Source organism: Canis lupus, chromosome 9 (assembly GCF_048164855.1).
Source record: "Canis lupus baileyi chromosome 9, mCanLup2.hap1, whole genome shotgun sequence".
Taxonomy (NCBI): domain Eukaryota; kingdom Metazoa; phylum Chordata; class Mammalia; order Carnivora; family Canidae; genus Canis; species Canis lupus.
In genome coordinates this window covers 48,019,898-48,044,532 of record NC_132846.1, presented here as the reverse complement: position 1 = coordinate 48,044,532, position 24,635 = coordinate 48,019,898, and the positions used below count along the sequence as shown (strand labels likewise).

Below are 24,635 nucleotides of genomic sequence, written 5' to 3'. Positions count from 1 at the left end.
CTGAGCCAGCCAGGTACCCACATCATAACTTTGAAAGATAAGCCTCCAGTACATAAGATATCTGCATTGTACAGCATACATGTAAATTCTTGTTTTGACAGCTTCAGCATCAATTTTAGATGTTTTCTAGAAAAAAATGGTTTCAGAAACTAAGTATTAAGAATAGTTGTTTCGAGACTTGCAATTTACCCCCTACCAGTATGAATGAATAACAGAAACAATGCATTTGTGTTTAACGGTTCCTGATAACAGTTCAAGAGTTCTCACAGTTACACATTATAATACTTCCATGTAAGAAAATTAGCACAGCTGGATTCATGCGGTCTTTATTAATTTGACAAATACAAGAAAATCTGCAATCATCTATCAAAATTATATCTTACCAAGAATTTGAAAGGTATTTAAAAAAGATGGATTCACAGTCTGAATCATGTACAAAGCAGTGTCTGTAGAAGCAAAAGCCAAACGACGGACATGTAAATTATCCCACTGAAACCTCTAGCCAGTACCTCCAATCACACCATAGACAATCCTGTGCTCACTACTCTCTACAGTTGATTTTGAAGCTGTCCTTTTAGAATTATTTTCAAAGGAAAACTGCTTCCTGGGAAGGCTTTCCTGCTACACACCCTGGGCTGAAGTGCCAACACCACGTTCCAGGACCCAGAATGGACCCAGCTACTTCCTCAGGGCAATGTTGCAGCTGTCCAAGGCCCCGGAAAACAGAGAAATGGTTCATTTCAGCACTCTCCTGATTTTTAATATGTGCATTTGAGGTTTTTCCTACCAGAGAGGACTATTCAGAGGATGCCATCCAGAGGATTTGGGAGGTGTGATGAAGCCTTGTTAGGAACACTCTGCTCAGCCATTTCACCGAGGGCCATGAAGAGCTGAAACCATGGTTTTTAATCTCCTGTTTGGGGGATTTAGAGAAGAAGATCACAAGGATCACTTCTGGGCTCAAACTCATGATTATCATGTTGTTTCATCCCAAGGGCAAGACCAAATGTCCAGTTTTCAAGTACCCCCATCCCCACCCTGATCAGAGTCAGCTTTGTGGATACCCCAGAGGTGAGGTTCTAGAACAGCAGGTCAGACTGTTACAGACTATCCAAAAGCACAGAGAGAAAAAGTACTTTACAGAAAGGAGTGGTTTCCAGAAGAATCAAGTCACCTTTATGACATCAAAAGGTAACCACGAAAAGGGGTTACTGACAAGTACCTGATATTTTAGAGAAGTTAAAGATGCATCTATCAGTAAACAGGAAACTATAGCTGCATTCTGAGGATATGCCTTACTCCTCTTTGCATCTTTAGACTCCAGCACCATGCCAGGAACACGGAAGACACTGAATAAATCTTTTCATAGTGGTTTCTGAGCTCTTTTTCTTCCAGGGCTAGATCATGAATGGGTGAATATGCAAGGCCAGGCCCTGAGGTTCAGGACTAGAGACTTCCTTGAGATGCTGACCCTGGGAGATCTTATGTGGGAGCTTTTGTCCCATATTCTACAAATTATGATCAAGACTACTTATATAAAGTTTTTTGAGGCCAAGTAAAGGGGAAGCAACTAAATTTATGGTATCAACATCGGTTAGGCAAGGAGAGTTTTTAAAAATCAAGAGACTTTAAAAACTGGGGATCCGGGACTTTAAAAGTGAAGACTGTCTCTCTAGTTGCTTCTGTAGTAAAATCAATAAATCATTCATTTATGATTGTTTTCTTCCAAGTTGCTTAGAAAGCTTTTTTCGCAAGAAATTTAATCATTTACAGTGAGATCTGTGATCCTAGGACCACACACTAACCTAAGTGAGAATCAAAAACAGGAAAAGCAAGCTCTTCCTCTTTGGAAAAAAGGTCCACAGATCTTCCAAATATGGTTGGTATGCCCACAGGCTGGTTTGTAGCAGCCTTCTGTATATAAACACTCTGTATTCTGGAAGCCAGTCAGACCCAGACATTAGTGGCCACTTTTTTCATCCTCTTCATTAAACAGGTTGCCTGGGCTCAGTCTGCTTTGTTTGGCCTGGCCCCATAGCCACCCCTGCTCTGTGTGAGGGCACATCCTCAGGGGACTTGCTATGGTTTTCCCTGATGACTATTCTTCATGGTGGAAGACTAGCATTATTGGTATTTCAGAAAAACTGTTTTATTGAACCTAAGAAGAAAGTTCCAAGGCAAAGTTCTGCATCTGAGGTTGGTGACTTCAAGAAGTAAGAAGAGTTCTCTCTATGCTGAGATGTGGTTGCATCTTGTAGAAAGTGCGTTTTATTGCAGTCTTTCTAGGTGGACAGTGATACAAAGGATGGACATAGTCACACTCACACCACAGATCCTCTTCCGGGATGAACCTTTTGTGAAAGATATGGTACTTTGGGGGCTTTGCACAAATAAACTACTATAGATCAGGACTCCCTCAAAACTGCCTCATATCACAAACATGTACAGATGGTTTTGTTGTAGTTGCTGATTCATGTGTCTTTCTAGAAGATAATACCCATATTGCTACATATCTGAGGAAAAAGACTCTTGGAAAGGGGCTAAACAAAGAGATGAGAGAACCTATTGTTTTATGCACCATTCTTTCTGTGCATAGCACTTGGTTTGTTTTTCTTTTTCCTGCAGTTCTCAACTGCCTAATATGAGCCAGTTTTGCTTCTGCTCTGGTTATGAACAGCACACTGCTGCTCAAGTTAGTTTAAGAAATATTCTGTGACAGAAAACAGATATCCTACACTCCAAGGAGAAGTGCAAACCAGATCACACAACAGGTTGGAGAGAAAGCAGGAACAAGAAGAAAAGTTGGCCTTTCTTCAGCCACAAAGGAAGACTAAGTTTCTCACAAATGCTTACAGTCTGATCACCATGGCTAAGGTGTAGTGGTAGGAGTATCAGTGGCAGAAGCTGTCAGTGGTAGAAGGGTTATGCCCAGCAAAGCTTTGCTTAGAGGAGTCATGTGCCCATGGGCTAATGGCTCTGTTTATGCCCTTAGTTGAGCTGTGCTTGGCCTCAACCCAACTGCCGGTTCAAAGGTCTACAGAAATGAAACGTAAGGCAGAAGAGAAAGCACAGAACACCCACTGTGAGGTTCCTGAGGAATAAACTGGCCCTCCTCCTTAACATCTGCCCACGGGACGTGAGCTCATATTGTCCTACTGGCTGTTAGAGGCCCCTTCTTTCTCTTCTTGGCAGCTGGCTCTCCTCCTGACCCTAGGTCCTCCCATGCAAGGCTCACTGAGTAAAATCATGGCTTTCTCTAAACTCCAACTTTGTACTGATACAACTGACTTTATAAACCACCAGCATTTTGGCTATTGGTTCAAATTCTGACCCATGGTGAGAGACAATGGATTGTAGTAAAAAAAAAAAAAAAAAAAAAAAAAAAGAAAGAAAAAGAAAAAGAAAAACCAGGACAGAAAGTGCTTCACCAGCCATTTTACTCTTCTTTAATTCCACTGTCTTTGGGCACACATTGTATTTGCTACTGAAGAAATTATGACAGCGAGGCTGACAGCACTGATTTATAACACGTTCTTTGCACCACAAAAAGAGTAAAATCCTAGAATAACTGTATTATCTGCTACCACAACAGAGCTGTCTCATTTACTGTGTAAGAGAATGCTTATGGGGGAGTCAGGGAGAGATGGGAACGATGGAAGCATCCAGGGGCAAGTGACCCTACAAGTATGTGTAAAAATAAAGAATTTGGTGGAAAATCCAGAATGCACCTAAGGCTGATAGGAAACCGTTTGGGTATCATTCCACTCTTTCCAGAAATTACTGAATTTAGAACCTGAGGCTAAGACTTTTAGGATAAAGCAAGCCTCAAGATCAGTTCATACTGGCCGTGGGAAGACATGGCAACCGTTGATAGTACTGAATTTCAGTTCTTGAAAATGAAACTTTTCAAAATCAACCTATACATCTGACTTGACTCAAAGTGGAAAAAAAAAGTCTTATTTAAAAATGATAAGTCTGCAGCAAAAAAGATCTGAAAGTGAAAGTTGGAGCCCCTTTTCAAAAACCTTTTCATTTTGCCGCTGGTGCCCGCTTTCCTTACAGTACCTCCTGAAAAATTTCAGAATTCAATACATGTTAATTAGGTTGATCTTCAACATGTAGTTTAAGATGAAGAGTCTTGTTTGGTTTAAACCACGCCATTTAATTTCTTGGTAATGGTAGTCCTGAGAGTCTGCAATGTTAGTAAAATCCACCTGTAACCAAGGGTTACTCGGCTGGCAGGAGCACAGCAACTTCGTGGTCCATCCCTCTTCCTTAGCCTTGTCCCTCAAATCTGGTAGTTTTTGCACCGAGGGACTCAGTCCATCACAATGACGTATGTTCAAACCAGTTTCTGTAGATACCTCCCTTCTAGTGCCCAATGGTACAGGTGGTCAGGAAGACTTGGAAGGAAGCTGCAAAAAGTCCAGCTGGGAATCTTGCCTTTGTTAGATGTGGACACAGGAAAATCATCTTTGTCCTCCCCAGATTTTATTATAGTCAAAGGAGAAAAATCCATGGGATTCTAATTGCAAATATGCTAAATATAAAATTGATGGAATGCTAATTGGTCCATAAAGGGCTGTACAAGATAATCTGTGGCAAAGTAGAAAACAAGCCCAAAAGTGATGGAGATCGGAAGAGCTGGCAATGCTTTCTTGAAAATGGCAAGGAGTAATAATGTAAGGCACAAACCCTGTGGAGTAGAGGGGAAAAGACATAAACTCAGACAAAATTACGGAAGCATTTCATGCAAAAACAACCCAATCACAAGTCCTGGTCTTAATTTAGTTCACTGAATACTATCCTTTAAGGTTAAATTTTGGGACTTTTTTTTTTTTTTTTTTTTTTTAATTTGGAAACATTTCTTTTCCTTTGCAGCATTAGAGTTCATTATTTACAAGTTGTTGATACTTCACCCCCTAATTCTAGATAAGAAATATAATCCAAAAATAAGTAAAACTATTTTAACTTAAATAATACTGAAATTTCTATCTAAAAAAAAAATTTCTATCTAAAATATTGATTGGCTACTGTGAGTTTAGTTTGGCTGGCTAAAATACCAGAGGTGAAGAGCACCCTCTATGTTACATGGGGGCAAAGAGATGCTCACTGAATAAACCAGTATAAGTTTATGAAGTATATACAGGTTTCTCTATCTGAAAGTAGAGCATTCCTACAAAGCCTTTTGTAAGCCAAAATGACATAAAGTGAAGCATATCCCCATATCCCCATTTTCTCAAAGTTTGAATTACGCCACTTCACTTTTACGGAAGACCTTCATTAGTATGAGAATGCTTTTTTTGTAAAAGTAAAAATCCTCCTTGGGTCGATTTAGTGGTTAAGCTTAGTGGTTAAGCATCTGCCTTTGACTCGGCCTGATCCCGGGGTTGGGGATCAAGTCCCACATCAGGCTCCTGCAGAGAGCCTGCTTCTTCCTCTGCCGGTCTCTGCCTCTCTCTCCCTCTCTCATGAATAAATAAATAAAATCTTAAAAAAAAAAAAAAATCCTCCTTGGATTTCTTTTGGTTAGTAAAAAAACAAAACAAAACAAAACAAAACAAAACAAAAAACCCAAAAAACAGTTAAGTGGTGTAATATGAACTTTCAGAAAGTAGAGGAATACCTGTAAACCCAGCAGTCATATAATATAGTCCATTTTTTTAACCCTAGCTACTGAGACAAGGTCTCCTCACCCTGAGCATCAGTTCAGGTTTATCCAGAGTAAGTTATTTTCTTCTTAAAAGATACAACACATCCAGACAACTAACCTCAAAAGAAAGATAAATTACATGAAATTTCTAGATGGTTTTATTATCATGATAAACCACAGATGTCATCATAAATGTTTAAGTAAAGGCTCTCATCTAATTTCACTCACATATACCTTTAGCAAAAATACCAATAAGAAATATCTTACAGCCTACTTAGTTTGGAAAGCTTCAGGGTTTATGCTGTGACACTAAAGCAAGATCTACATGGCATCATGCATTGTGTTAGCTTTTCTTGCCTCATACCTGCTGCCCAACAAGCACTGTTTGCTGCAGGTTGTGGCATTAAAGGCAAAATCACCACGAGACTTACGAACTAAGTAAGGATCCAAGTACCCCTTGAAGACTGATAACATAGCCTATTTCCTACATAGCTACACTGCTAGGCTTGAAGCAGCAGTTCCTAACCTGAGGTGCCTATCAGAACTTTCCAGGGAACTTTAAAAACAACAAGAACACAAAATTAAAACTGTATATATCTCAGGGCAGGGGCCCCTGGCTGGCTCTGTCCGAGGAGCATGCAACTCTTGATCTCAGGGTTGTGAGTTCAAGCCCCACAATGTGTATAGAAATTTCTTAGATAAATCAAACTTAAAAAAAAAAAAAAATCTCAGGACAGGGATGCATAGTTCTTAAAGCCCCCAGGTGATTTTGATTTTAATGGGGGGGCCAGGTGGTGACCTATTCAAGTAAGGTTCAATTATTATTATTAATTATTTTTAAAGTTCTCCAGGTGACTGGCACACTCAGCCCAGCTGGGGTTAAAATGGACCACCTTCAAGGAGCAGCATAATCAAGAGTTCTGAGATGAGGAGTCCTGACACGTTTTTATTAATGTATACTTACAATTAATATGGCTACAAAACAGGCTATGGTTGTGTTCCAGTCTCCACTGGCTGTTGCAGAAGCTTTACCAACCAGAACACTGTAGAAAATGAAATCTCCTAATCCAAGTTTTACTCCCCCTAAAAAAGAATAATTATGAAATTTGTCACTTTCCGATCAATTTAAAAACGTCACTGCTGCAAATAAAAAAAAAGAAAAGAAAAAAGCACTGCTGTATTGCATCCTAATACTGAATGAGAAAGCAGTAAATGACATATAAAATTCACTTCAGTTAAGTTTTCTTTTTTGGTTCCCTCCAATATGAGTTTCAGATTCTACGTGGCTAACTCTGGGGTCTTTGATAGTAGATGCTGTTGTTATATACAAAAAGAATAATAAATAACAACGGTCCTCTACTGACCGCCTCCTTTACACATGGCACTTGCTCTCATAAATCCTCACAAGAACCTCTATGAGATAGGTGTAATTTACTTCATAAAATTCACCCACTGTACAGTTGAATTATTGTAAAAAATTTATAGAGTTGTCCAACCATCACCACTTTCATCACCCTAGGGCTTACGCAGCCACTGATTTGTTTTCTAGCTCTATATGACTTTTCTAGACATTTCACAGAAATGGACTTATATAGTATGTAGTCTCTGTGATTCACTTCTTTCATGTAACATATTTTTGAGGTTTATCCATGATATTACATGTATCTATACTGTTTCTTTTTACTGATGAAATAGTTTTCCATTGTATGGATATACTATATTTTATCAGTTGATGGACATGTGGCTTGTTTTCATTTTGGGGCTAGTATGAATAATGGGGCTATGAACATCATGCTGTGACCAAGGGTACAGCATGTGTGTGTTTTCATTTCTATTGGGTAGATTCCTACCCAATTCCAAATGGAATTGCTGCATTATGTGATAAGTTTACCTTTAGTTTTTAAGAAACTGCCAAATTGTTTTCCATACTGGCTCTACCAGTCTACATGTATTGCTGGTGGCTCATGAGCATTCTGGTTTCTTCACATCCCTCACTAACACCTGGTACTGCTACAGTTTTTTTGGTTATTGACATTCTGATGAATGATGTTGAATAGCTCTTCACACACTTATTAGCTCTTATATTTCTCCTGTGGTGACCTGTTTAGCCAAAGCATTTCCCTATTTTTTATTTGGGTTATCTTTTTTTTTTTTTAAATTTTATTTAAATGTGAACCAGAAATGTTTATTACAGAAATTTGGTCAAAGTTCCCATCGAATGGCCCCTGTTGAAGTTGGACTGGGGCCCTCTCTCCAGGGCTGGGCATATTTGAATTATCTTCTATTACCGAGTTGTGAGCATTCTTTACATATCCTCAACACAAGTTCTTCAACAAGTTCTTCAACAGGACTTGAAATATGACTTGTAAGTATTGTCTCAGTCTGTGTCTTCTCTTCCTTAACAGAATCTTTTCTAAAAAAATTTTTAGGGCAGCCTGGGTAGCTCAGCGGTTTAGCACCACCTTCAGCCCAGGGTGTGATCCTGGAGACGCAGGATCGAGTCCCACATCGGGCTCCCGGCATGAAGCCTGCTTCTCCCTCTGCCTGTGTCTCTGCCTCTCTCTCTCTCTCTCTCTCTCTCTGTTTCTCGTGAACAAATAAAATCTTTAAAAAAGTCTTTTAAATTGTGGTAAAATACACCATTTTTTTTTTTTAGAGGCACACTACAATAGTTAATTTTATTTGTTCAAGGCTCATATTGCAAGCATATTGCAAAGCATGGGCTTTGATTCTGTGAGCCCAGATTCACATATTTAGAAAGATAAAAGCAAACTGCGATCCATGTATATGGATGAAAAACTAAAGGCTCACGGTTAATCACATCATGGCTTTAAATTTCTACAGCCTAGAAGCCAGAAGTCACAGATCTTTTAGGTCTTTCTGGATGTCCCACAAGGTTATCTGCACTTTTATTGAGCTGGGCAACCTCATCATCCTTCAGCTTCTGATTGATCACACTGGTTAAGCCCCGAGCGTTCAGGATACACGGAAGACTCAGGAAGACTTTGTTCTCAATACCATACATGCCCTTCACCATTGTTGACACTGGATGAATCCTGGAGAGATTTTTCAACATGGATTCAATAAGATCAACCACACTTAATCCAATAGCCCAGTTTGGTATATCCTTTTAGCTTGACAACTTCATAAGCACTTTCAACCACCATTTTATGCACTTCCTTCCAATTTTCACTGTCGTTGTCTGTTCCCATTTGGATTCAGTTCCTAAAGAGAAACACCTGCCACATTCACTCCACTCCACACAGCCACACTTGAGTCACCATGTTCTCCCAAAATCCATCCATGGCAGCTGCTGGGATGAATGCCAAGTTTTTCAGCCATAAGACAGTGAAATCTAGCAGAATCCAGATTACACCCACTTCTAAACACACGGTGCTTAGGTAGTCCACTTAGTTTCCAGGTGACATATGTAAGAATATCCACTGGGTTGGAAACCACAATTATGATACAATCAGGACTGTACTTGATTATCTGAGGAATAATGACTTTGAAGACATTAACATTCCTTTGCACCAGATTAAGGCAGCTCTCTCCCTCCTGCTGGCGGACTCCTGCAGTCACCACCACAATCTTAGAATTGGCAGTCACAGAGTAATCTTTATCTGCCACAATTTTAGGTGTCTGTAGAAATAAGCTCCCATGCTGTAGATCCATCATTTCTCCTTTGAGTTTATCTTCTAAAACATCCATAAGGGCAAGTTCATCAGCCAGAGACTTTCCCAGAATGCTGATGGCACATGCCATACCAACTTGTCCAACACCCACTACAGTGATCTTATTGTTTGGGATCGCAGCCTCTTCTTCTGCAACTGGTGCAATCAGTTTTTCCTTAAGAGTTGCCATTGTGCCCTGAGACCAGCGGCTGTAAGGGTCACGCGAAGGAGACCAAAATACACAATTCAATGGCATTGAGTAAACTCACATTATTGTGCTACCATCATCATCCTCCATTCACAGAACTCTTTACATCTTGTAAAACTTGCAAAAGCTCTGTACCCGTTAAACACAAACTCCTCCTTTTCTCCCTCTAGTCTCTGGCAACCATCATTCTATTTTCTGTCTCTGAGTTTGACTACTCTAAGTACCTCACATAAGTGGAATCATACAGTATTTGGTTTTTTTTTGTGACTGGCTTATTTCACTTAACAGAATGTCCTCAAGTTCATCCATGTTATAGCATCTGTTACAATTTCTTTCCTTAGGGCACCCAGATGTCTCAGGTGGTTAAGCATCTACCTTTGACTCATGGTTCCTGGGATCAAGTCCAGAGGTGAGCTCCCTGCTCAGCGGGGAATCTGCTTCTCCTTCTTTCTCTATCCCTCCCCACTGCTCTCTCTCAAAAAAAAAAGAAAAACTTAAAAAGCCTTTTTCCTTCCTTTTTAAGGCTGAACAATATTCCATTGCATGTATACACGTTTTATTTATACACTCATTCATCAGTGGACACTTGGGTTGCTTCCACCTCATGGCAACTGTGGATAATGCTATGGAACTGGGTGTACAAATATATCTTCTCTTAATGGTATCTTTTGAAGTGCAAAAGTTTTTAATTTTGGTGAAGTCCAATCTATCAATTTTTTCTTCTCTGCATCAGTGTTCTATTGAAGAACTCTGCCCAATGCAAGGTCATAAAGTTTCTCTTATGTTTTCTTCTAGAAGTTTTAGTTTTATAATTTACATTTCAGTTTATATTCATTTTGAGTTCATTTTTTGTTGTATTTTTTAATTTTATGCTTCTTAAAAAATTATTTATTCATTCATGAGAGACAGAGAGAGAGGCAGAGACATAGGCAGAGGGAGAAGCAGGCTCCACGCAGGGAGCCCAATGTGGGACTTGATCCTAGGTCTCCAGGATCAGGCCCTGGGCTGAAGAAGGCACTAAACCGCTGAGCCACCCGGGCTGCCCCTTGAGTTCATTTTTGATTGTGTGTGTGATGGATGGGTAGGGTGAGGCAGGGGTTTCCATTCATTCTTTTGCATCTGGATATCTAATTGTCCCAGCATCAATTGTTGAAAAGATTATATCCTTTTCCTGTTGAATTACTTTAGCACCTTTGTAAAAAATACTATAAATGTAAAGGTTTACTTTTAGATTCACAATTCTGTTTCACTGATTATTATTTTTTTTTAAAGATTTTATTTATTTATTCATGAGAGCCAGAGAGAGAGACAGAGGGGGGCGGGGAGGGGGTGCAGAAACACAGGCAGAAGGAGAAGCAGGCTCCCTGCAGGGAGCCTGATGTGGGACTCGATCCCAGGTCTCCAGGATCAGGCTCTGGGCTGAAGGCGGCGCTAAACCTGAGCAACCCAGGCTGCCCTGCTTCATTGATTTATATGCCTGTCCTTGTGCCTGAATTGATTACTATGCCTTTACAGTAAGTTTTGATGTCAAATAGTGTAAGTCCACCAACTTTTTCTTCTTTCAAAATTGTTTTGGATGTTGAAAATTCTTTACATTTCCATCAGCTTGTAGACATTGACAAGCTGATCCTAAAACTTGCAAGAAAGGCAAAGGCCCTAGGTTTTCTGTTATCAAACATTTTTTCCCTTCAAATTCTTTTCAAAACAATATATAATTAAGTAAAGGCTAAACAATGGATTCAGAAGATATGCCTTAACTTTGGAGTCCATTACTAATCCATAAAACTTTACAACTGGCTTTTACCTTTCTGTTAAGTAACTATTTCCAATTGAAGTTTGATCCTGGTCTCAAAATTTTGTTGTCTGGGTTAGAGAAACTACTTCCAGGAGACAGAGGTGGAGGACCCTGAGACGTATGGTCTATTTCACATGTGGGTGAGAAAGAAGCAGAGTTCTGGTTAATATATTACTGAGAAACCAGTGTTGTTCTTGAGTTGTGGGAGTCAAATGAAGTCTTCCTTAGTGGAAAAGATAAACATATGACCCCTGAAGTCCAAAGCTATGAATTACAGGGTCAGCCACCCTTTAATTTGCTAACATTCCCAGACTGATAAATACACTCCAGTTTCATGTGTACAGAATAGGCCAGTTTTTTTTTATTTTTTTAATTTTTTTAATTTTTTTTTTAATTTTTTTTTTTAATTTATTTTTGTTTATTTATGATAGTCATACAGAGAGAGAGAGAGGCAGAGACACAGGCAGAGGGAGAAGCAGGCTCCATGCACCGGGAGCCCGACGTGGGATTCGATCCCGGGTCTCCAGAATCGCGCCCTGGGCCAAAGGCAGGCGCCAAACCGCTGCGCCACCCAGGGATCCCTATTTTTTTAATTTTTTTTAAATTTTTATTTATTTATTTATGATAGTCACAGAGAGAGAGAGAGAGGCAGAGACATAGGCAGAGGGAGAAGCAGGCTCCATGCACCGGGAGCCTGACGTGGGATTCGATCCCAGGTCTCCAGGATCATGCCCTGGGCCAAAGGCAGGTGCCAAACCACTGCGCCACCCAGGGATCCCAGAATAGGCCAGTTCTACTATTTAAGTACTTGTATGATCCAGAGCAAGTTGATTAATTTCTTTAATCCTCAAATCCTCCAGCTCTAAGATGGGGATTACAAACCATTTCAAGAGTTGTTATCAAGAGTTTAAAAACAACACACAAGGGATCCCTGGGTGGCGCAGCGGTTTGGCGCCTGCCTTTGGCCCAGGGCGCGATCCTGGAGACCTGGGATCGAATCCCACGTCGGGCTCCCGGTGCATGGAGCCTGCTTCTCCCTCTGCCTATGTCTCTGCCTCTCTCTCTCTCTCTCTCTCTGTGTGACTATCATAAATAAATAAAAATTAAAACACACACACACACACAAATTTTGGCATGTATAAAGGCTAAACAAACAACCTTAGAAAGATTGATCTCAAATGTTAAGTACTATAAGAAACTAAAACTAAATTCTTCAGAAAAAAAATGTTATAGAAATGAAAATTTTAAAATAATGCAGGAGAAAAAATTTGCCTTTATCTGGCAAACTAAAAGCTAAACTTGTATCTAGAATATATAAAAAACTATTTCAACTCAATAATAAAGAGACAAATTAAAAATGTTCAAAGGATCTCAATAAAGTTCTCCAAAGAAAATATAAAGATGGCCAATAAACACACAAAAAAAATACACATCATCATCAACCATTAGGGAAATGCAAATGAAAACCATAATAAGATACCACTTTCTACCCACTAGAATGATTATAATAAAAAAGACAGACAATAAGCATTGCTGAGGATGTGGAAAAATGGAAGAATTCACACACTGATGGCAGGAATGTAAAACAGTACTGCTGCTTTGGAAAACAGTCTGGCAGTACCTCAAAAGTTAAACAGAGTAATCATATGATCTAGCAATTCCATTCCTGGGTATACACCAAAGAGAAATAGAAACATGTCCACACAAAAACTTGTACATGAATACTGAGAGCAACATTATGCATAACAGCTCAAAATGGAAACAACCTAGATGTCTGTTAACTGATGAATGGATAATAAATGTGGTATATACATGAAAATATAATACTATTTGGCTATAAAAAATGGAAATAATAACATATATTACAACATAGATGAACTTTGAAAACATTACCCTAACTGAAAGAAATCCGTACAAAGGACCATATATTGTAGGATTCCATTTATATGAAATGTCCAGGATAGGCAATAATATAATTGTTTAAAAAAAAAAAAGTCTAATTGTTGAATTTGGGGGTACTTGGGGGCTAATGAGTTCGGGGTTTCTTTCTGAGGTGATGAAAATGTTCTAAAACTCATTTGTGGTGATGGTTGCACAGCTCTGTGAATATAATAAAAATCACTACATTATGTACTTTAAATGGGGGGATGGGAGAGATTGAAGAACTGGACAACTAAGGATTGTGGGCTTTTCGAGGGGTAATTAGACTATTCTAAAATAAACTGTGGTGATAATTGAACAGTTCTGTGAATATAACGCTACCAAAAAATAAAAATCAAGCTTAAAATTATGGCCCAACTTTTTTTTTTTTTCATTCAAAGGCTTATGTTAAGGGGGATGCCTGGCTGGCTCAGTAGGAAGAGTGCACAACTCTTGATCTTGGGGTCATGAGTTCAAGACCCACACTGGGTATAGAGATGACTTAAATACATAAATGTTTAAAATGGTTATGTTTAATAGCAATATTATGGCAAATGCTATAGTTATACTTCACAGAATTCATTTTAATGGAGAAAAAAGAGTAGGTATATTTTATTAGCAAAATTAGAGCAAGGAGACAAGTAACCATCAATTTTTTTTTTTTTTTTTTGCATTTACTGAAGTCTCAAGCTTTATTCACCTATAATCAGAAGAACCTGAATCATAATAAAGACCTAAGAAATAATCACATTGCTCAGGAATTTTCCTTTAAATAGCTCCTTTTGATTTATTCAATCAAAATGTGCCATAACCAAATAACTAAAACAACAGCAATGGAAATTGCTTAAGTTACTCAAAATGAATGAACAGTATTCTACCTACTGGAAAGTGCTAACACTAAGACTGCCTGCTAGTACTTTACTGCTATTTGCTAATGATAGTCTAGGCCTTCTATTGTGTTGTGTTGTTTTTATTAACTCTGAAAAATAATTTCAAGTAACATGGTGTTCCTTTAATATTATAAGGAGCATCTGCTGGTCTACCAAACATAAGACGTAGTACAGACAATAAATGCTAGTGAATATTTACTTTAATTGTAAGAGTTCTCTAGCAACCTCTAGCAGTGTAATATATGCCTAGCTTAAACGTAACATAAAAATATTTCCTATTATCTTTGTAATAAATATAAACCTATTAAAACCTGTCTGAGGGGTACCTGGCTCAGTTGGTGGAGCATGGGGACTTCTGGTCTTGGGACTATGATTTTGAGCCCCACGTTGGGTGGAGATAAAATCTTTTTGTTGTTGTTGTTTTTGGAGATAAAATCTTGTAAAAAAAAAAAAAGAGAGAGAGAGAGAGAGAGAAAAGAAAAAGAGGGGAGAGGGCTTCTGGGTGGCTTTTAAGTATCTGACTTTTGGTTTTGTCTCAGGTCATGACCTCAGGGTCATGAGATCAAGCCCCACCATCAGGCTCTGCACTCAGTGGGGCGTCTGCTTGAGATTCTGTTTCTCCCTTTCCCTCCACCCTGCCCTTCCTCTCACAAGCTCTCTCTCTCTCAAATAAATCCTATTAAAAAACAAAAAATAAAAAACAAAAAAACACTGCTGAGGGGGTGCCCAAGTGGCTCAGTTAAGCATCCAACTCTTGGTTTTGGCTCAGGTCATGAACTCAGGGTCCTGGGATCCAGCCCCACATCTGCTCCAGTCAACAGGGAGTTTGCTTGAAGATTCTCTCTCTTTCCCTCTGCCCCTCCGCTGCTCATGTTCTCTCAGTCTCACTCACTCACTCACTCAATCAAATAAAATCTTTAAAAAACTGCCTGAAATGTATCATCTTATCTCCTTACTACTAAAATCTTACATTTGAAGATAATAGTAAAATTTATCTCTCACTTCTCTTGAGATTACAGAAAAAAATCCCTAGGAGTCAAACTTCTCCCGAAAACAACAGGCTAATTTCATTATGTTGATAAATTTTAAGTCTACTGATTGCTAGTACACTTAGGATGAGACTGCTACAAGCATGATATTTGAGGGAAGTATATATTGAAAGTCAATAAAAGGAAGACCAACTGCCTTCATAGTGAATATTTTACATTTCTAATTTAAAATCCTTCAGTTTTCTGATTAGATGCTGATTTTTAAAAGGCTGCTTTGGAAGATAATATGTGTCTTTTACAAATCAAATTCTAGTGTAAACTAAGACTTGTTTATAAGTAACCATAAGTCTAGTTTAAAACATTAATGTAATCAGGGGTGCCTGGCTTGCTCAGTTGGTAGAACATGGGACCCCTAATCTCAGAGTCCTACGTTTAAGCCCCACATTGGGTGTAGAGCTTACTTAAAAAAATAGTAATAATGCAATCAAAGATGGTTATGTTCCTGGATGCTGAGATGATGAAAGTATGTCAATTATTAGTTTATATTGGTCCCAGAAAAAAAAAAATCATTCTGAGGTTAGGAGGGACAATATCTGAGTTTTCCTTTAAAATAAAAGGTGTGTGTGCATGTGTGTAAGAGATGAAGAGCACATGAAGCGATGATCAGGAGAGAGCACTCAAGTCACAAGGGCCGTCATGAAAGAGTCATATTGCTATGCTCAACAGCTACTTCTTTCTTTCTTTCTTTCTTTCCTTCTCTCCTCCCTATGCTCAACAGCTATATTCATTCTGTTTCCTTTCCTTCCTTCCTTTCTAAGATTCTATTTATTTGAGAGAGAGAGCAAGAGAGAGAACATGAGGGGGGGTGGAGGGGCAGAGAGAGAGGAAGGAGCAGACTTCCTGCTGAGTAGGGAGTCTGACGTGGGGCTTGATCCCAGGACTCTGGGATCATGACCTAAGCCGAAGGCAGATGTTTAACTGACTGAGTCACCCAGGTGCCCCTATATTACTTCTTTCTTTTGGCTATAAGCACCCTTGAGAAAAGAGAGGAACAGAAGAGGCAACCTAATTACAGTGGTAACTTTGCAGGCAGAGAATATACCAGCAAAGACAAGCTCAAGCCTGGCTGTAAGATGAGGTAACTATATCTAGTTTCCCTGGAGTGTGAAAGTCGCAGGTTGTAGCTGGCTCTAATATCTGGAAAACTCAGCCCACGTTCTGAACCAGTTAAAAGAGTAAGGCTGAGCTATAAGAAATGTTCCGCTGAAGCTGAAGGATAGTGTCAAGATCATAATAATTAGTGATCAGTAAATATAAAGAAGCTAAGAAATTTAGATGTTTCTTTAAAACTACTCAATTATTTTCACTATAATTTTTTTAAGATTTTATTTATTTATTCATGAGAGACACAGAGAGGCAGAGACACAGACAGAGGGAGAAGCAGGCTCCATGCAGGAAGCCTGATGTGGGACTCAATCTCACGCCCTGAGCCACAGGCAGACAGTCAACCACTGAGCCACCCAGATGCCCCTCACTATGTTTTAAACCAGAGCTTCACTTTTGTGAGGAGGAAAAAAAAATAATTTAGTTGGAAAATGTGTTAATCTCTTAATAAATCACATCTTTAAGACTAACTGAAGAAATGACTAAGCCCTAACCAAGGGGCTCTACTGGCTGATAATGTTCCCAAGAAGCTCTAAGTGCTAACCTAAATCTAAGTGCCAACATGTCTTAGACACTGAAAAATGCTTGCACTTCTCCCCATAACCTAAATCTCTTTTTCTTTAAAATTTATAAAATGCAGTGCTTTCCAGCAAAGAAAATAATGATGTACAAGGCTGAAACATTCAAATCCACAGGTCTCTGCACAGCAGAGAGGAAATTGCACTCATGAAGTCTTGCTGCAATAATAATTTCAAAAAAATATTTTACCTTATAAAACAAATGCCAAAGTTCAGGCTATGAAGGGCTATTTCCCAAAATCTGAGGGGCATAATTTGGCTCACTTATAAAATGAACTATGAGAAAAGCAACAACTCTTAGTGTTTCCCACTAAAAGGTACACTCTGTTATTCAAAATTAGACTATAACACTCTCCATTTTATTTTTGAAGAGTTTGGTAATGCAGTACCTAAAGGAACCCATGACTTTTCAACACAGAGAAATGCACATACTTTCTTCTGGGTCCTCACTGGCAAGGATGTTGCTGGAAAGCTCCTGCACAGCAGCTCGTGTCTCAGTTGTAGAATGATGAGGCCCGAGGCGACTGTCCCTCTGGGCTTCCCACTCTTCACTGAAGCCACCATCATCACTCTCTGTCACAGGGTCTTGGGTCTCACTTTCCGTGCCTTCAAGAGAAAGTGAAAATTACAGCTCTGTAACATTTAGAAAAATTTCTTAATACCTTTAAGAAAACTACATGGAAGTGGTAACTACCCAACTGTCACATAACTAGGTTAGTTGGCTCTCAAATCACAGATCATAAGCTATTAAAGTAGCCTTAAAGTTACCTGTCCAATAAACATTTCCCTCCTTGTTTCCTGAGGGCAGAGACCTGATTTGAATAGTTTCCACCTCTCATGCACATGACTCTGGAGGTTCATTATGGTCAATCCAAGCCAAGCGTGGTAATCTCATTCCTCTTCCTAACGAAAGCTCTAAGGCTGAGGCTGGTACTAGCCAATGTGTGGTGAGGTAAAGTCTGCTCTGAATCTGGGGTAAATTTTTCTCACCCTTTGACAGAGACTCAAGGAAGAAATAAATAGCCCCTTTTTAACCCTGGATGGTGTCTTATCTGGATATGATGCCTGGAACTACAGTTGTCATCTTTTGACATTGGAAGCAGCAGGCTGAAGACCAAGCCTATATTTAAGGATGGTAGAGCAGAAAGATGGAAAGAACCTGGGCCCCTGATGACATCAAAGGATCATAAAACTGACCAACTCTACAAATGCCTATACATCAGGACTTCTGGTCACATGAGAGAACATAATTCTTCTTTGTTTAAAGCAACTAAGTTGGATTTTCTGATGTTAGCAGCTCAAAGCCTAACTGATGGCACCTGTGTTTTTAGTGACTAAGATAAAAAAAGAGACCATTATTGGAAGGTGAGGTAAAAAAGGAGAAGGAGGTGAATTTTTTTATGGGCTAGTCATTTTCTTATGACTATCAATCAGACTGAAAATTGTGAGTATGAGAGTCCCGAGAAACTTCCACACATCAAAGATAATTAAAATACAAAAGTAAAGTTGATAAATTTTTTTCTCCATTACATTTAATAAAAGTAAAATATGTTCACAGAGATGGATTTACCATGAGAAGTAAAGCTTGCACACTTCAGGCCTCTCACTTACATGGAATTTTTCAGGGAGGCCACAGCAATTCTGTATTTGTAATTTGTATTCTTTTCCTAACCAAGTCCTCTACAAATCCTGAATCTTCCATGGTTTGGAATTTACAAAATCATGTAAGCATAAGATTTATAAATAAAAACAGCGGTCCCTACTCTGTCCCAACCCTTGTCGCTCCTACTTGTGAATCTTTCAGCCACCCCATTTGGAGCCCTGTGTCTTTCTGTTCCAATCTGACTTCTAGCTCTTCCAACACAGTGGTTTTCAGATAGTGGGTAGCACCTCCCTTCTGGGGGGTATTTGGAAATATCTAGGATGGCGGGCTTTCTGACTACTGCAACACCTTGAAGCCACTATTAGCATTTAATGAGGGGCTAGAAATGCTAAATATCCTGCAATGAGGGGAAGCTCCACACAATGAAGTACAGCCCACCCAAATACCACAGCACTCCCACTGACGAACTTTGAGGTTTACCCAGATCCTTCAAACTTCAAGGCCCTTCCCTGTTGTTTCCTCTTCTGGAAAGTTTTTCTACTCATCAACTTGTCATCACCTATTATCATTTCCTCAGGGAAGCCTTCCTGACCTTCCAGAGTAAATTAAATTCCTCTACTATCAACTTTCACAGCAACCATACTCGTCCTTTGGGGTGCTTCTCTCAACTGTATGAATTATTTGTGGAATTAATGTTGAACATTTGTGTTTGTCCAAACAGGTTATCAGCTCCAAAGGGATAGGATATTCTGTTCAGTGCTGCATTCCCAGTGCCTCGTAAAATACCGGGCACACAGTTAGGTGCTCAATCAGTATTTGTCAAAAGAATAAAACCTTTTTCTCTCATACATATATATTCACAGGCAACTCAATCTTTTGTCTTTAACTTAACACAGGTTACCACAATAGCCAGACTGGTAGCAAGTGCTTCTAATATATTTTTCTTTCTTCTCCACCAGGTCTCCTACTGGTCCCTTGCTCCTTTCAGAACTCCCAGTTGAAAGTGTCCTCTTTGCTGTTAATGCAAATTCTAAGTCAGTGGATTCTGTGGCTCTTTAAACTTAAACTTTCCTTTTCTCAGCAGATGGTAACCCAACTAAGGCCCTTTTTCCTTCTTTGTTCCACCTGTTTCTCAGCTTCCTCATAAGGTTAGCTCTTTGTTTTTCTTTTAAAATTTTTTTCTTGACTACTTTTCGTGTGCCATTATTCCAATTCTTTCTAACAACTCCTAACTTATATCCACCTTAATGTCTTCTGTGTATCCACAAGGGGCCTTTCGATCCCCCCCCCCTAGATCATTAGTTTTATCCTCCCCTCCAGAAAGTCATGTGCACCTGGAATATTTTATCTTCTTGGGACAAACATGATCACATCTCAAGTAAAATTATATTTAAGTTACTCTGGCCACATCAGACAAAAAAAGTTCTCATTTTTATACATCTCAAGAGCAAGGCTAGCTTTTCTTTTTTAAATCATAGCCTCAACTTGAACCTTCCCATACTGATATTAATGGTATTTTACGGCAGAAATTCTTTACCTAGGGTCCCCTGGCTGAATGGTTGTGTTTAGAGCACCGGAACTCCTTAAATATTTATCTGTATTTAGTGGGTATTACCACAGCTTTCAGGAGATTCTCAAGAGTCCATGACCAAAGACAGAGGTTAACATCATTGCTTCATAGCCATTAGCCAATATAACAGGACAATGACCCGGAAAAACCAGGAAATTACCAAATGAAAGACACCTACTTTGTGCATTATAATTGGAGTTTTTGGATACCTTCCTTTGGGCTTCTGGATCTCCTTCTGCCATGTTCACCAACCACACCATTGTTGCTGTTGAAAAAGACAAGTCCAGGTAAGAACTTGAAACACAGAAAGGACATGAATAGAAAACAGGCCATTATCTTTCTACAAAAATCAGCAATCTTCTTAATATTGCCTTAAGAATTCTTAACAAGGGCATCTGGGTGGCTCAGTTGGTTAAGCATCTGCCTTTGGCTCAGGTCATGATTCCAAGGTCTGGATTGAGCCCACATCGGGCTCCCTGCTCAGTGGGGAGCCTGTTTCTCCCTCTCCCCCTGTTCTCCCCTCCTGCTTGTGCTCTCACTCTCTCTCAAATAAATAAATACATTCTTTTAAAAAAAAGATCCTTAACAATCAGAAGTAAATGCATATTATTTTATTTTTTTTAAAGATTTTATTTATTTATTCATGAGAGACAGAGAGAGAGAGAGCGAGGCAGAGACACAGGCAGAGGGAGAAGCAGGCTCCATGCAGAAGCCCGATGTGGGACTCGATCGCGGGACTCCAGGATCATGCCCTGGACTGAAGGCAGGCACTAAACCGCTGAGCCACCCAGGGATCCCCAGAAGTAAATGCCTATTAAATATTACAAAAGGGGGGGAATCCCTGGGTGGCTCAGTGGTTTAGTGCCTGCCTTTGGCCCAGGGTGTGATCCTGGGGTCCTGGGATCGAGTCCCACATCGGGCTCCCTGCATGGAGCCTGCTTCTCCCTCTGCCTGTGTCTCTGCCTCTCTCTCTCTCATGAATAAATAAAATCTTAAAAAAAAAAAAAAAAAAAAAAAGAAGGAAGAAAAAAAAATATTACAAAAGGTTTCCTTTGATTTTGGCAGATTAAAGTAAAAATTCTGAAACCGAGTATTTACTCTAGCTGTCAAACTGCAGCTGCTGCTGTAAAATTATATGAATTTCATCATTTCCAGTCCCTGAAAAGTAACCAGAGGGAAAACTGTTCAGGCCAACAAGACCCTACTGAAAAAACAGCTGGACTACTTGAATGATATTCTAAAATAATGTGAAATCATTGATGGAAATTACTTATTGACTAAGAGAACAAACCAGGACTCACAAAAGCATCACATGATCATTATGATTCTTTTTTTTTTTCTTTTTTAAAAGATATTATTTATTTATTCATGAGAGAGAGAGAGAGAGCCAGAGACATAGTCAGAGGGAGAAGCAGGCTCCACGAAGGAAGCCTGATGTGGGACTCTATCTTGAGAGCCCAGGATCACACTGAGCCGAAGGCACTGAGCCGAAGGCAGGCACTAAACTACTGAGCCACCCAGGTGTCCTGATCATTATGATTCTAAGGATGCTTGACCTCTGGGATTTTCAGTAATGCTAAACTATGCGATATACAGGGAATAAAAAAAAGCTTAAAAGCAATAAACATAAAAGGGATAGTCAATTAGCCTATTCTATGTCCCTTCCACATTAAGTACAAATATATCTCTATAGATGTAAGTATATAACACATGCAACTCTCGCATTTTAGTTAAAGGATAACATGAATATATTAAAATGGTGCTTCTCATATATAATAGGTGGAATGAAAAATGGAATAGCCCCTATTGAAGGGGAATTTAGTAACATCTAACAAAACTACATGTGTCATTCCTCAGCCATAAAAAAAGAATGAAATCAGGGCTCCTGGGTAGCTCAGTTGGTTGGGCATCTGACTCTTGATTTCAGCTCAGGTCATGATCTCAGGGTCATGGGATCAAACCACACATTGGGCTCTGTACTCAGTGTGTTGTCTACTTGTCGTCTCCCCCACTCTCCCCACAGCTAGCTCATTCTATCTCTAAAGTAAGTAAAATCTTAAAAAAAAAAAAAAGACTGAAATCTTGCCATTTGCAACAAGGATGGACCTAGATGTTTATGTTATTATGCTAAAACAAATGAATAAACAAAACAAACGAAGAGAAGCAAATTCATAAAGAGAATGGGTAGTTGCCAGAGGGGAGGGGAGATGGTGGGCAAAATAGATGGAGGGGATTAAGAGCTACAAACTTCCAGTTACAAAATAAGTCACCATGAGTGTAAAGTACAACATAGGGAATATAGTCAATAATATTATAATAACTTCAGAAGGTGACAGGTGGTAACTATGCTTACTATGGTGCACATTTCACAATGTATTTAAACGTCAAATCACTATGTTGTACGTCTGAAAATACTGTAAGACTGTATGTGAACTAAACTTCAATTAAAAAAAAAAAAACCTATGCATTAACCCTTTGACTCAAGAATACCATTTTTTGGGAAATTATTCCAAAATTACACCATCAATAATATAAAAATACATACAAACATGTGCATCTAGGGTTTCAGCAGGAACCAAGTGCTAGCAAAAACCTGAGTCTAATCTATGGTCACAATAAACAATTTTAAACAAGATACTTGGCATCTATGTATTTTTGGCTTGTTTTCACTGATTTTATAATTATACCCATGTTTCTGAATACTCAGACTTCTTGAGTAACTTATAAAAGAAACATGCAACTGAAAAGACTGAAAATTCTACAACAGCCACATTTACTCAATCACCATGGCTTCATAATTTTGAGGTTAAACAAGTTTCACTATAGGATAACCCAACTAACTGATCAAAGTCAACATAATCCAGGCAAGTGATACACTGTTAAAATTCAAACCTGAAGAAGAAAAACAAGGGCAACTACCATGTGAAAGGCTTATAGATTTCTATAGATTTGATAGCAATGAGCAATGAAGGTAGCAAGTACTTCTTTGATTTCCTTTATGCAAGTATGGAAAAAGAGAGCTACAAATTCTTTTGTTTCAATACTTAATACTAGCATGGAAATTAGGTTTCAGCAAACTTTTTCTGTAAAGAGGTAAATAATAGACGTTTTGGGACTGTGGGTCACATCTGGCCTGTCACATACTCTTCTTTGTGCTAAAATGGTAAAAACCACTCTTGGCTAACAGGCTGTAGGCCAGATTTGGCTACAGGCAGTAATTTGCTAACCACTCACATAAACTACCAGTAATGGCATATAGACCTGTTGGATATTACTAAAATAGTACCTAAAAGCCCACTTCTCAATCTTTTAAGTCAACACCAAACATCTTAGATCAATAGAAAAATATGCAATTTAAAAAATTAACATAATCTAAACTCCCCAAACTGTTATTAAATCAAAGAAAAGCTATAGGGGCACCTGAGTGGCTCAGTCAGTTGAATGTCCGACTCTTGATTTCAGCTCAGGTTCTGATCTCTGGGTCATGACCTCAAACTCTACATCAGACTCTGAGCTGGGTGTGGAGCCTGCTTAAGATTCTCCCTCTGCCCTTTCCCCCGGCCCTCCACCCCCACCCCGTGCATGAACTCCCTTTAAAAAGAATATATATATGTAGGGCAGCCCCGGTGGCACAGCAGTTTGGCGCTGCCTGCAGCCTGGGGTGTGATCCTGGAGACCCGGGATCGAGTCCCACATCAGGCTCCCTGCGTGGAGCCTGCTTCTCCCTCTGTCTGTGTCTCTGCCCCTCTCTCTCTGTGTCTATGAATAAAAAAATAAAATCTTAAAAAAAATAAAAATAAAAAATAATAAAAAGAATATATATATGTAAAGTATACATATATAAAGTGCGTGTGTATGCATATATATACTATATTATGTACTATATATATATTCTTTCTCTCTCTCTCTCTTTCTCTCTCTCTCTCTCTATATATATATAAACTTTATAGAAAATAGACTACCTCAAGGAATTGTTAGCCTCAATTTTTGATAAGCCACCTGAATTTTTGGTAGACCACCTACCTCTATTAGTGACTATCAGGGGAGAATGATTTGAATTCAAAATCTAGGTGTACATTTTCTCTGTAGAACGATGGAAATAGAAAACAAACAAAAATGCATACATTTCCTGAGGAAAAGTATGACCCTTTTGCAAACCAAATATCCTTAACTGGGGAAGAGCATACAAATGCAAAAAAGGATTGCATTTTTAAAGACCAAGTAGTCAATATTTAAAACTTTCCACATTTGTGTTTATTTCTGCATCAGGGAAAAAGTACTGATTAATAATACTGCTCCTTTCTTACATTCTTAAAAAAAAAAAAAGGCTCTCTCAAACTCAGTGATTTATGAAATCCTCACTACAGATTCAGTATTTCATGAGAACAGATACTTTTTGGAACTTGTCTTATCTACACAAGACGTAAAGGTTTATGCTTATATTTTCCCATAAATGTTGAATTATTGCTAAAATACCTCAGAATATCAAATATTATGCAGACTTGAGTTTTAAAATATATATATGAATATTTTTAAACAACAGAGTAAATGCTTATTTATCATATAAAATCAATATACATGTTTAATGTGG

At 38.8% G+C, this 24,635-nt stretch overlaps 1 protein-coding gene and 1 pseudogene across 5 annotated transcripts in view; both read right to left on the bottom strand.

Moving 5' to 3' along the window:
- Window positions 1–310: 310 nt before the first annotated feature.
- Window positions 311–24,635, bottom strand: part of PSEN1 (presenilin 1) — a 79,389-nt gene continuing 55,064 nt past the window's right edge. For all 5 annotated transcript variants that reach the window (XM_072839228.1, XM_072839231.1, XM_072839229.1 and 2 more), the window contains exons 9-12: window positions 20,223–20,309; window positions 17,304–17,477; window positions 6,618–6,736; window positions 311–4,696 (exon numbers count right to left, since the gene is read on the bottom strand). In XM_072839228.1, the coding sequence (XP_072695329.1) occupies window positions 4,541–4,696; window positions 6,618–6,736; window positions 17,304–17,477; window positions 20,223–20,309 (536 nt within the window). In that variant the 3' untranslated portion in view covers window positions 311–4,540. The remainder of the gene's footprint in view (window positions 4,697–6,617; window positions 6,737–17,303; window positions 17,478–20,222; window positions 20,310–24,635) is intronic.
- LOC140640214 (L-lactate dehydrogenase B chain-like) lies at window positions 7,757–9,589 on the bottom strand (annotated as a pseudogene).